Source organism: Bombus bifarius, unplaced genomic scaffold (assembly GCF_011952205.1).
Source record: "Bombus bifarius isolate JDL3187 unplaced genomic scaffold, Bbif_JDL3187 scf7180000008232, whole genome shotgun sequence".
Taxonomy (NCBI): domain Eukaryota; kingdom Metazoa; phylum Arthropoda; class Insecta; order Hymenoptera; family Apidae; genus Bombus; species Bombus bifarius.
Window position 1 is genome coordinate 542461 of NW_022884527.1, and position 14143 is coordinate 556603.

General features: G+C 35.3%; 1 protein-coding gene across 5 annotated transcripts; it reads left to right on the forward strand.

Moving 5' to 3' along the window:
* Positions 1-338: 338 nt before the first annotated feature.
* Positions 339-13730, forward strand: LOC117211353 (alpha-actinin, sarcomeric). 5 transcript variants are annotated; one of them, XM_033455126.1, is made up of 12 exons: positions 1252-1392; positions 1770-1894; positions 7746-7980; positions 8067-8402; positions 8625-8714; positions 9129-9214; positions 9424-9769; positions 9859-10135; positions 10210-10381; positions 10453-11118; positions 11195-11491; positions 11565-13730. In XM_033455126.1, exons 2-12 carry the CDS (start codon positions 1793-1795, stop codon positions 11721-11723), a joined length of 2766 nt encoding a protein of 921 aa, XP_033311017.1. In that variant the 5' UTR covers positions 1252-1392; positions 1770-1792; the 3' UTR covers positions 11724-13730. The 5 variants fall into 5 exon arrangements, with proteins under 5 accessions (XP_033311014.1, XP_033311015.1, XP_033311017.1 ...); XM_033455123.1 differs by lacking the exons at positions 1252-1392; positions 9129-9214 and adding an exon at positions 339-561 and having other exon boundaries at positions 8625-8710; positions 11565-11723; XM_033455124.1 differs by lacking the exons at positions 1252-1392; positions 9129-9214 and adding an exon at positions 339-537 and having other exon boundaries at positions 8625-8710; positions 11565-11723.
* The last annotated feature ends 413 nt before the right edge of the window (positions 13731-14143 follow it).

Below are 14143 nucleotides of genomic sequence, written 5' to 3' on the forward strand. Positions count from 1 at the left end.
CCGGCAAATATAAGCATTAGTCATAAGTGGCAATTTTTATTTATAAATGAATTGAAATTATCTTTAAATTTGTACACTATTACAAAATAAATGTACAATACATATAGCTCTGTGTAAAAGAAGTTATAAATTTCTAATAAAATGGTAATATTCATTAATTTCGTATAATATATTACAAAAATGTAAATTATCTGAACAAAAATTTATTATATTTTATTATTGAAAAGAACAATACTTATGTACGTTTTAAATTGGAAAGTATAATATATTTGAAGTAAGTAAGAAATTGAATATTGTAAATTTGACTGATGCAATTGTTGCCGTTCTAGGTATAAAATGCTTATGCCTGCATGTCCGTGAAGTCTCGGAGGAATGGTGTTACTCTTGTTGTTTTGGAAATTTCACACGAATTACCGTACTATTTTTATCGTGTGTGGGTGAATCAGGTGTCATAGTCGTCTTTGATACTATTTTCGATATCTTCATATTCTCTAAGCCGTTTGCTGGGCGAGATTCGCGCTTAAAAGAAGAACGGAGGTTAGTTTCGGCAGATGTATTGGGGTATGTAGTTTTCTATGAAACCGAGTTTGAAACAAACCGATAAATGTAACAAGATTTCGTTGTGCTGTAAAAACCTTACGGAAATGCTTTGTTTATTTATAATGAATTCTTATTTAAATGCGATATTTTATCTTCTAAGCAACATTTGATTTTGTCTTTATTTGAATTTGTTGTATGCGTTATTTGAACAAGAATATGAATTTTGTTAATAGTAAACATACTTAACTAGGATTCATTCAGTTCTTTTTAATTTGTTTTTTGGACAGAGTTTACATATTATGAAATATCTATAAACTTAAGTTATGAACTTACATCGATATTTAACTGAATTTAGTTTTATAATTAGGTTTACATATGTTATGTTTGATTTTGTGAATACGTATTACAGATAATGATACATATTAGACATATACATAAAAAGAGGGATAATGTATTCTAGCATATTTTGTTAAGCAGTCTAATTAAGTTTTCGATCCACTGATAATATATATCACTGGAATACTTGATTGCATTATTACAATTCGCGGGGGTTAGCTACGAAAGCTGTTGCGTAGGAAGAGCGACAGGGTGTTGAGTAAGTAAATGGTACGGGTAGAATCAAGGAAAGCTAGCAACTAAAGTAATGAGCAAGGGTGAAAGAGAGAGAGAGAGAGAGAGAGAGAGAGAGCGCTCGCGCGCGCGCGAGAGAGAGAGAGAGAGAGAGAGAAAGAGAGCGATAGCGTGGGAGGGGAGGCTCGTGCGCCGGCGAGCAAATCGTGTGTCAGACTCGTGGCAGAGGGGTCAGCGCGAGAGAAAGAACGACACGAACCGAACATTTTCTGGACTTAGCGGGTACGTTTTCACGTTACAAAACGTACACCTTTTTTTCATTTTCAATTATTTGTTCATTTTTCTTTATTTTTTCTCAAATCTTCATTTATTTTCTTTTTAACTTATATTTCCATTTTCTTTCTTTCTCTCTTTCTATCGCCTGTGCGCGCGTGTAATTTCCTTTTCGTTTTTTTTTTGTATCGGCAACTTACATTTTTTTATCAACAATGCATTTAGTCTTTATGATCAGTATTAGCGTGAAACAAGTGTAAGAAATGTCCGAACAAATTGTCAGTCTCGGTTATGATCGAGATCAGCATATTCAAGTGTTTGCTCGTTGATTTGTACATACGAAAACGTTTGTAGCTGTGTGACATAGAAATCATTTACATTTAAAGGAACGTGATATATCCGCGGAAGGATGAACGACATGGAAGCTTACGGGGATGGATACATGGAGCCCGAAGAAGAATGGGAGAGGGAAGGTCTTTTGGACCCAGCTTGGGAAAAACAGCAGAAAAAGGTGAGTTGAATTCGTCTCGTTTTTATTTAATAGAATTTTATATATTTCTTTTTGCTTCGATAAAAAAACTTCGATTTAGTTATATAGTACTGGACAACGATATATCATATTGCATATTGAGCGATTGAACTGGTATTTTAATGTTCCTATTTGTGTTGAGTACATTTGTTTAGCCTACTTTTTTGTTTTGCAAATTTGTAAAATGTTATTATTATCTTCACAGTGAAGGTGTTCATTCTGAACGTTTATCACTTACAGAATATTTGCCTACTAGATTTTTGAACTACTGTACATAACCTCACGGAGCACGATACGATTTTCAAATGTTGTATTAGGATACATACGACGGCATATAATAAGCGAATACATCGCATATGATCTTAATGATAATGAAAGTGTCTTATTTTAATTGATTTTATTTTATACAAATTATCAATAGTACGCGATTTTCGCAAATCGAACGAACTTTACTTTTTCAGAGTTAATTTTGTATTTATCGCAAAACATTTAATATCTAATTTTAGTTTCATTTCTGAGAGAAAGACTATCGCTGTTGTCGCTGATCTTCTATTTCTTGTAGATGTTTATGCTTTCCATTATACGTCCGAAATATCTTCTACTTCTCTGTGAATTGTAGGTATTATATTTTAAAATGCTGTGTATAGAGATTAAAACGCAAAGTGTCTTCGATTAACAATGAACGTTTCTTTGACGCAAATTTTGATTCGTAATATACGGAGAGATAATTATGCTAGAAGAAATACCCGGAGAAGATACAAGGGTAGCAGATTAATACGGTGTCAATTGATAAAATGGAACAGCTTCAAGTACGCGTTGAAAATGTTTTCTTCATTTTTGGCAGAGGCTCAAGGCTCTCAAGACCGACTCGATTACATGGGACGTTAGATGTGGCAGCCCTTTGGATTGTATTTTCAGACTTTATGACAAAAATAATCGAGCACTGAGTCATTTTAAGCTATCGTAGTTTCGTTGATGTTCCTCGATTTTTGATCGTTGAAATAAGATTGCGGTATCGTCGGTTTCATTGGCACATGCGACAATTTTGTGATTACTTCGTTACTGGATCGTTTCTTCATTTGTATCAGTCTCGAAGTATCGTTGTTAGAAATACTTAGATATGTAAATTATTACGGAACTATGTTTGTCTGACAATTGGCTCGATGAACCAGAGCCGAGTAGAGTTCTTACAGAATTTGAATCTTATGAAATTACCGTTTCTAATTTTCGTTCCCTATTTTCAGTCTTTTGCCAATGAGAGCTTTATCTTGATATTAATCTTATCTTGATATCACATTCCTGATGTGTTAGTTAATTTATCGATGTTAAATAACACAAATCTGATATTTTTATCGACAATTTATCATATGCTCGAAATAATTTTCAATGTTCTTATTGTTATCATTTTTCGAATTCACAATTTTCAAAAGATATTTTAATTTGCTTACTTAACATTCTAGAAATAAAATCCAAAGATTTGTAGATACTTTTATCTTGGTTATTAAGCATTTTTTGAGGGATATTTTTGACACGTTAACAATCACACTTTAAGATACATAGTACGTAGACTAATTGGAAAAAATCTTCGTGTGATAATATTTCAACCACGAAAGTATATTTGTTTCCTTTAAAAGAAAAATAAGAGTTTCATCTCTCTCGTTCTTCATATTCTCATTAATTACCAATAGCATATTTATATCGTTTAATATTTTCATACATGTATCTTTCATACAATGATTAAATATATAGATAGTAACATATTCGGGAAACTAAGCTGTCGGCTAGTTAACTGTATAATTTCTCATAAAATCTCGGCCACTTGGACGGCTTTCGAACTGCGCACGAAACATTCCGGGGGACGGTGATAGGCATTTTTTTCTTTCGCTTTCAAATGGGTCACGTTGCTTGATGCTTTGCGAAAACTCGCTGTTCTTGCGCTTGTTTCACGATTTCCGTTTGACTTTATCTACTTACGAACATCTTGAACGAAACGACTTCTTTCTTCAAATTGCCGAAATTTTTCTATAATTTTGTCGCGTCATTCGAATTAGCTTTGATCCACAGGCTTCGTCTTCGCTGGATACGATCTGTACACGAAAGATACCAACTTAATCGGCTGTTAATTACAGGTTCTCGTTGACGTCTTAATTTTTATTCGTAATCTCATTCTGTGCATAGATACGTGTAATAGAGAAATTTGCGATTGTTGTGGTGGTGAAGTACACTAACGTAGAAACGTGTTGTTGCGGAGAATCGTCGAAGGTTACGGAACTGCTTATCTAGTGTTACTGTCAACTGGTTATTTTACGTGGTGCGATACGGTGATACTCGTTACGGTTCGTCAGGGATATAACAGCACTCATGTATATAAGTATATACTTACTTTCTTCGTCGTTTACGTTCGCATGGAGCTGACATTGCTATATATATATATATATAGATAATGCACGCGGTCGAAGACATCGATCATATTCTCTGATCGATCGCCGTTTTCAAATTTAACCGGCGTTTATGCCGATCGTTCACGACACGATCTTACCTGCGATTGTGTAAAGTATGCTGTTCTCTGTTGTCGCACATTGCTCCAAGATCTGATCGTGTAGCGTTCGTGTGAGTAGGGTTCGTAAAGTGACAGCGTGTTACGTATAATCTTTCGATAGGACGAAAGAAGAAAAATCGTTTTAAAAACAATTTGTAACGCGTCCCGGCGATAACAATGAATTGTTTTACCAACCAGAAACTGTACGAATATTGGAAGTTCCAAAGATAGGGGAGGCGCAGAGTTAAAGTTGCGAACGAGCGAGAGCTATCGATCGATTTCTTACTCGATGCGAGCAGAAGATCGTTAACCTTTGAGAAGTTTCGGCTGTACGCCAAATCTTAGATTGGAATCGGGTGACCCACGCATGCTATGCACCAGTAAGTCGATTGTTATGCGATGATAAGTTCCGCGCGCCTGAACACCTTTGCCGGCTGTTTATTGCGAATTCCGCGATTACGCTTCGTTAAAATGCAATCGACACCCACGTTTTACTATTTTCAGCCAACTATTCGCCGTTTGCAAAGGTCGAACGATAATTACGCGAAATATCTGCGTTCAGTGTAACCGGTTGGAATGGTTTCTTGAATGAATTTTCAGTATTTCCACCCGCTGCGGTGATACTGTCCGCAAATAGAACGTCGACCATGATATTTTCCGTTACGTATGATCTTCCAGGATTATTTTCGGCATACTGTGCGTAGAGAAACGCAATTGATGGCGCAGAGTAACATCTTTTTCCTTGAATTCCTTTACCTCAATCGTTTACATCGCGCGAACCAAAGTCATTGAGTTTCCGCGGCCGATTAGCCCGCGGCGCTACATAACGCGATGTTCAGTCGATCGGTTACGCGACACATTCTCTAGGATCTATCGCAAATAGGACGACGATGTTGCTGAAACCGCTGAACCACTCTTGTGAAACATGTAAAAATTTCATTTGTTTCATGTAACTAATGTTATTTGATCTAACCGGCCGCATCGCCACCTGTGCTTTATTTCAACGCCGGAATAATAGAATGCTGCGAACCGATAATGTGTTCGTACACCGGTTCTCGTAAATATCTTTTACAACAGTTTCATTGCTACGCGATTTTCACGTGTATCATAAAAGTAACTTGGCAATTTCGTTCTCCTGTCGTGTGTTTCAAGGTACAGCGGAGTTGCGTAGAAAGGATTCGTTAATTGGCCGCTTTGGCCAATAATTTTTCACCGACTATGAAGGATATGTATATGTATATGTACGTATAGCGCGTCGTGTAACTGTTAATGGTAAGAACAGAGTAGAAGTTTCAGCTATCTTATGGAAGTTTGACACAAACGAAAAGAAATTCAATGCCAGAATTTAAGAATAGATATAAGTTGCAAGCGTGTTCACGCGCGATATTTAGAATTTGGGTTACGTGAATTATGTGCATCGTATTCAGGGCGTTTCGTGTTTAACTGCGTTTATTTTTGGTGCAACTGCAGGTAGCTGTAAAAATTTTGTGTAGACAGTCGGATTTATATACTTTTCTACTTACATTTGTCCCGACAGCCCGTTACAACGATATAGCCAGCAAAAGATTTATTTGATCGTGCGTAGCGTGAAATGATTTTGGCGATCGATCGTTCGATCGACCGAGAGTATATCTTGCAAATAAAAATCATCTGTTTATATCGTGTCATTAACTCATTGACACGCGAGACATTCTTTCCGTTTATAAAAGGATGGGCATGAGTCACGAACGTAAGTAAAGAAAACCTCGTAACTCCATTGTTATTCTGTGCAACTATGGTTGTATAGTTTGTTTACATAACTCGATATTCGGTTTACTTTTGTAAAGTTACCGTTTATGTAACGGAATTTGTTTGTCCGGTAATATTTGTAACCTTTTGTATTGTGCAATTACAGGAAAAAGCAAAGAAACGTTGGATATTTATAGAAATACAGCAATAGCTACGATGAAAAAGTTACGAGATTATAAAATCCTCGCGAATTCTCACGAAACTTATTTTTGAAACAGAATTCGGTTCTTCAAGAGAAACACGACCATGGTTCTCGTATAGATATAGATCAAATGATTTATCAGCAATGAATTTAATCGTGTTGTAATTTCTGTGCCATTCATCAGTTTTCAATTTTTCCTTTATTTCTAACTTTTTTGCTTAGCCGTTGAAATAGAGCGCCCCTGCCCCCCTCCCCCCTCCGCTCTCTTCCTCTTCGGTTCCAGTAAATATATCGGTGATTGAACTAAAATCCAAATAGCTTATACCTACGAATGATAAATTAAAGAATGTGGAAATATTAATTTAATATTCTGATTGAAAATAAAACGAATCAGAACGTGTTCGAAATGCTTCAGCGCTCAGCGCGGGAGGAGTCAATGTTTTACAAATAGATCTTAGAGCGCTCGTAGAAGTTAAGGTGGCTCATGTCCAATTTTGGCCGGTCGCGCTTCACGCTAGCCGTATTAAATTTCAGGCAATATTTTTCTCTCTCTGCCCATTCCCCTTTAAAAAAATTTACAAGTATCGATATCGTTTCTTTTTCACATCTTTATGCATTTTTCAACAACCTAGGGTTGACTGTAACGATATTATCAATAATATCGTCAAATCAATGATTGTATATAATACTTGTTTTTATCGAACTTATTATATTGTATTCTCGGAGAGATATAATTTGTAATTAATGAAATAATAAGAAACGTGTCTGTTTTCAACATTTATTTATGTTACCATGCTACACTATTCTTTAATTGTATTTCAAACTAAATTAAAAGCTTTCTTTTTGTAAGATATGTTCATTAATGCTACATGCTATATATTAGAAGATAGGAGAAGAAGATATCTGTGTGATATTTATTTTTGTATAAATCGAATATTGCAATATTTAACAAATAAATAACTGTTTTTCAAATAAAGTATGTTTCAAGTCAATTGCTTCATTTAACCATGGGATATGGTATAAAGTAATTGAGATCGTTATCGTGTGTTTGAGTATATCGAATTTTATGCTTCAAGATATCAAAGGTTTGAAAATCTTTAGCCTGGGCAATGGGAAGCACAGTTTAAGAACCGGGACAGGAGATATATATAGCAGGAGGGATTGGGGTCGTTACTAAAATATATGCTAAGCAGCATTCAAGCTCAATTCTCCATTTTAAATTCTTTGTAACCGTGAAACATTACTGTTTAATCGATCCTGTAGAGATTGAGATATTGAGAAAAAAGATATCGAGATATTATTGAGAAATTAGAAATAGATAAATAGAAAATGAGTGAACATCAATGTTATGTTTATATTTGCAGACATTCACAGCATGGTGCAATTCGCACCTTCGCAAAGCTGGAACCGCTATCGAATCGATCGAAGAAGACTTTAGAAATGGACTGAAATTAATGTTACTACTTGAAGTAATTTCTGGCGAAACTCTGCCAAGACCAGACAGAGGCAAAATGAGGTTCCACAAGATCGCGAATGTGAATAAAGCTCTTGATTACATTGCCAGTAAAGGTGTAAAATTAGTTTCTATCGGAGCAGAGGGTAAATATCATGATTCTTTGAACAGTTCCTTCTAGGAGTTGAGTAAAGTTGAATAAAATGCAAGGTCATTGTTTAATTTTTACCAGAAATCGTGGATGGCAACTTGAAGATGACATTGGGCATGATCTGGACCATCATTTTGAGATTTGCTATTCAAGACATTTCTGTGGAAGAAATGACTGCTAAAGAGGGTCTTTTGCTGTGGTGTCAACGTAAAACTGCACCGTATAAAAATGTCAATGTTCAAAACTTCCATCTATCCTTCAAGGATGGGTTGGCGTTTTGCGCGCTCATTCATCGTCATCGCCCTGATTTGATTGATTACAATAAACTTAGCAAGGATAATCCTTTAGAAAATTTGAACACTGCCTTTGATGTTGCTGAAAAGTATCTCGACATTCCTCGTATGTTAGATCCCGATGGTAAGTATATATATATATCTTTTTTTAAACGTTTCGTCACATTCAAAGCAAATGTTAAATGCGTTACACTTTGCATACTGTCGATTAACGTGATAGAGATATTTTTTAACCAAATAGTTTAGGCATTTTGTTGGGGTTCAGGATGGAACTACGATCAGATGAGCTTTTTCTGTCACTTAAACGAATAGATTCTTAATATTATATTCCCTTGATATCATATAGATTTGATCAACACCCCCAAGCCAGATGAGCGTGCAATCATGACGTACGTGTCCTGCTACTACCATGCGTTCCAAGGTGCTCAGCAGGTCAGCGTAAAGAAATGCGTGTTGTTCCCTTACTTTGGTTACAAAACGACCTGTGCTATCTTTCACTAATACACTATCATCGTATACTTACACTTAACAGTGTTTCATCATGCTAATTTCATTGTATAACTTATACTTGTTTTATGTTCAAATGCTACGTACTTACAGACAAAATGTTGACTGTTGGAAAGATTTTCTTGATTTATCTATAGGTTTGTTTCCGTTACCCCTACAATGTACACTGTACAGCCAATTCATGATATTAGCTAGAGACAATTAATATATTTCTAATACATCAATGAGAATTACAAATATCAATTAAAATTACACTCCTTGATAGAAGACGAACAAAATTTTTCAGTGGACATTCTTAAGCTAACATTGCATGGTTTGAGTTTTTCCGAATGTGTTTTTCTAGATATGCGAAATACAGCAATGCCTGATGAGAGAGCTGTGATGACCTACGTTTCCTCATACTACCACTGCTTTAGCGGTGCACAAAAGGTGTGTGTTTGCATTTGAAATTAACCTATAACACATAAAAATCGTATTATCTGTGTACAATTTACTCGTTGAATGTTTAACCACAACTAAATTGGAAACAAATTTCCGATGATATGCTTTTACCCAAACATATCGACGTACATATAGCGGCTACAACGATACATTGAAGATCTCCGTTTCCTAAGGCGAATTTCTACTTTTCATTGTAGGCAGAGACTGCCGCAAACAGAATATGTAAAGTTCTAAAAGTGAATCAAGAAAATGAGAGACTCATGGAAGAATACGAACGACTGGCATCTGATTTACTGGAATGGATAAGACGAACCATGCCTTGGTTGGCTAGTCGTCAGACCGATAATTCCCTTGCCGGTTGTCAGAAAAAATTAGAAGAATATAGAACGTACCGTCGTAAGCATAAACCACCGCGAGTTGAGCAAAAAGCCAAACTCGAAACGAATTTTAACACTTTACAAACGAAACTGCGACTCAGCAATCGACCTGCTTATATGCCAACTGAAGGAAAAATGGTATCCGATATAAATAAGGCTTGGAAAGGTAAAATATTCTAACACTTGTGTCAACTCTGATGACGAAGTAATAAGTACTTTTGACGAAAGTACCAAGATCATTTGATTCGATTATAGGTTTAGAGTTGGCAGAGAAGTCATTCGAAGAATGGCTCTTGTCGGAAATGATGCGTCTCGAGCGTTTGGAACATTTGGCTCAGAAATTTAAACATAAAGCTGATGCTCATGAAGAATGGACTGCAGGAAAGGAAGAGATGCTCACATCACAACATTTCCGACAGTGCAAACTCAATGAACTCAAAGCTTTGAAGAAAAAGCATGAAGCTTTCGAATCTGATCTTGCGGCGCATCAGGATCGCGTGGAACAGATAGCTGCCATTGCTCAGGAGCTCAAGTAATTTTGCAAAATACTTGCACCAAATTATTTTGAAGATATGTTCATAATAACATTGGTACTTTCTTTTATAGTACCTTGGAGTATCACGATAGTGCGTCCGTTAATGCTAGATGTCAACGAATTTGCGACCAATGGGATCGCTTGGGTACTCTTACCCAACGTAGACGTCAGGCGTTAGATGAGGCCGAACGTATTCTTGAAAAGATCGACGTCCTACATTTGGAATTCGCTAAACGAGCTGCTGTAAGTTTATATTATTACGTATGTGGTAAAAAATCTTTTCCGGAATTTAATGATTATGACATAATTTTTAGCCGTTCAATAATTGGTTGGATGGAACCAGGGAAGATCTAGTAGATATGTTTATCGTTCATACGATGGAGGAAATCCAAGGTTTAATGGATGCTCATGCTGCGTTTAAAGCAACTCTTGGAGAAGCTGATAAAGAATACAATGCTATTGTGGGATTAGTGCGTGAAGTTGAATCAACAGTCAAACAGTTCCAAATTCCGGGAGGTCTTGAAAATCCGTACACTACTCTCACTGCTTTGGACCTTACGAAGAAATGGAGCGATGTCAGACAACTTGTACCTCAGCGTGACGGTACACTGCAAGCGGAACTTCGCAAACAACAGAATAATGAATTACTTCGACGACAGTTTGCTGAGAAAGCTAATGCCGTTGGTCCGTGGATAGAACGTCAACTAGACGCAGTTACAGCTATTGGTCTCGGTCTTCAGGGTACTTTGGAAGATCAATTACATCGTCTGAAGGAATATGAACAAGCGGTTTATCAATACAAAGCTCATCTTGAAGAACTGGAGAAGATTCACCAAGCTGTCCAAGAAGGCATGATATTTGAGAACCGATACACTCAATATACGATGGAAACTTTACGAGTTGGATGGGAACAATTACTTACTTCGATAAATCGTAACATTAATGAAGTCGAGAACCAAATTCTTACTAGAGATTCGAAGGTAACATTCTTTTTTTTTTTAAATTATCTCTTCATCTTTTTTCCAACGACTAAAATAAATTTAATATGTATTGTAGGGTATTACGCAAGAACAACTTAATGAATTTCGTAGTAGTTTCAATCATTTTGACAAGAACCGTACAGGTAGATTGGCTCCTGATGAATTCAAATCCTGTCTTGTTTCTCTGGGTTATTCCATTGGAAAGGATAGGCAAGGTGACATCGATTTCCAGCGTATTCTGGCTATTGTTGATCCAAATAATTCTGGTTACGTACATTTCGATGCGTTCCTAGACTTTATGACTCGAGAATCTACAGATACAGACACAGCCGAGCAAGTAATCGATAGTTTCCGTATACTTGCTGGAGACAAGGTTTGCATACTTTTATCTAAATGATCACAATTTTATTTCGAAATATTAATTAATTATTATTTGTATCGTTTAGCCATACATTTTGGCCGACGAACTGAGGAGAGAATTGCCACCTGATCAGGCTGAATACTGTATTCAGCGAATGCCTCCATACAAGGGACCGAATGCAATCCCTGGAGCATTGGATTATCGTTCATTCTCTACTGCTCTATACGGTGAATCAGATTTGTAAGGATACATATCAAAAATCATGAAAACTTTTTGGACGATTTCCATTTTAAAAAGCAGATGAAATGTTATTTGAAACGTATGTCGCACGTTTTGGTACTCTAACCCATCTTTATAAATTGAGAATCTCAACGCGATCAAAGAATCATTGACTAGCCTCAAGAAATATAGTATAATATTCGGAGCGTTTGGGATGAAAAGGCTCTAATACGTTTATACGTGTCACGAGTTAGCAATTTTTTATTCGTGATATTTTTTTAACGTAAAGGAACCTGAGAGCTATACCGATAAATTTTGATACACTGATATTTGCTAAGATGTCTATTCTCTATCGTTATCACGAGATGAAATTGACGTATAGCGCTCAATGAAGGTGGTCCGTACTTAAATAAGTCTGTACAGTGACAATAAATATACACAATTTAGATACCTTGACGTTAAAAGAGTAGCACAATCGAATACAACAGATTCTTCTAGAACGTTTGCTTCTTGCCTATGTTTATGGTGAGTCCTATAATTAGTAAGTTAATGTTTCAATTGTATATAAACATGTCCGAGAAGTCACACGAGTACCAATAATAGAGAGAATAATAAGCATTTCCTTTCCGTAAACGTTCCAGAAAAGGAGAGGATAATATAGTTCCATAAATGATTAATATGTTAAAATGGAAAACGTGATTAAACGGTTTATTACGTACAATTTTCGCATGCATCGATATTGCAGTCGTACATATTGTTCAAAAAATATTCCATTTTATTAGGAGTATTTGTATATTTTTGAAAAAGCTGTTTAAATCGTATCATACAAAAAATAGCTTAATTTTTCCTTGGAAAGAAAAGTTTGATTTGTCTAAACGAGATGATTGTTTCAGTTGAAAAACTAAATATGAGTATCTCACAGTTCCTATTCATATATAATCCAGCAGGAGATGATGGGATTTTTTATAAAATAAGCTTTGGAAAGAAACAGTTACTCAGATTCAAACGTAAGGCGCAAATCGATGTTCGTAAAATATGCGAAAATTCATAATGTGTGTATAAATTAATAATATTAACGATATAAACGAATATTTGGAAATTCGTACATACGTACGAAACGACTTTCTCGCTAAGAATCCAGAAAATACTACGCTCGAAATCGAACACAACATTCATATTTTTTTATAATAAGCGGCATAACGAATTCTTAACGAAAGAGGGGGGGGCCGCTTTTACATTTCGTAAATCGTATATTAAATAATAATGCGAAACGATGCTAAAGAAAGCAAATTATTTATTTATTTGAATTAAACGATTATTTATTATTGTTCCGATAATTAATTATGGTAGTAAAACAAAGCCACTTTTTCAAAGTATTTATTTTTATAAATATTTGACAGAAGTGATAAATGAAAGGCCAATGTAATATAAGACCCATTATGTAAAATTTTCAAATAGCAACCGCCATTCTTTGTGTCATGTTTATTAGATCACAATTTATATTCAGCAGTCTAAATATCATTTTGTCGAATCATTGTTATTTAAGGTCATGGAAGACGCTCGTGTGTGAAATGCAATTACTTATTCGAGAGGAGAAAAAAGTACTGTGACGTTTTTTGCTTTGAACTAGTGCTTCTTTAATATGTATCTTAACGCGTTTTACGAGTTCACTTTAATTCCTCTTACATTTATTTTTGTTAAAAAATAAAATTATTATTGGGCTTTTTATAGAAATGAACAACATAAAAAGAACTGGGGAGATCTACTGAACAGTATATACTGAGGCATATATATATAAATACACAGATACACATGCACACGCGCACGCACACGACATATATACACAGAAGGTTGAGATTATGAACATTCATTTTGATATCGAAACATAATGAATCTGTAACAAGTACATATGTGTTCAATGTATGTATAGCCGAAAGAAATAGTTTTGAAAATCAAATTGTTCGATGCGTTCATATCGTATTGTGTATACGTATACATTCTCATTAATAATCACATATATGTATAATTATAATTCTTATAATTTTAAATCATTTAATGTAACTTCTACAATCTTAATTCGATCTACACATCAGTTGGACAATCGTATCGTATTGCATATTACACTTGTCAACTATTCTACCTATTTTTGTTTTATCAGTTCCATCTTCCTCAGCTAGTTTAATAACAAAAAGCATTGTAAAATCAAACTATGAGAAAATAAAAAATGGTCTTTAAAGAGAGAAAGAGAGGGAGAGAAAGAGAGCGAAAGAGAGAGAGAGAGAGATAGAAAGAGAGATAGAGAGAGAGAGAAGACCGTTCAAGTTTTATATCAAAAATAAAGCGACAAGATTGGGTAGTTATTTTTAACGTATCCTAATATGCGTCATATCAAGTGGGCGATATAACAAAGGCTATTTAAATAAAAATTTCTAACAGTGTGGTTAA

What these genes read in the sequence shown, in the direction of transcription:
- LOC117211353 (XM_033455126.1), top strand. Translation starts at nt 1,793, where the DNA reads ATGAACGACATGGAAGCTTACGGGGATGGATACATGGAGCCCGAAGAA. An exon ending in GGGAAAAACAGCAGAAAAAG is followed by an intron (nt 1,895 to 7,745) that starts GTGAGTTGAATT and finishes TTATATTTGCAG; the next exon opens with ACATTCACAGCATGGTGCAA. An exon ending in GCTTTAGCGGTGCACAAAAG is followed by an intron (nt 9,215 to 9,423) that starts GTGTGTGTTTGC and finishes TTTTCATTGTAG; the next exon opens with GCAGAGACTGCCGCAAACAG.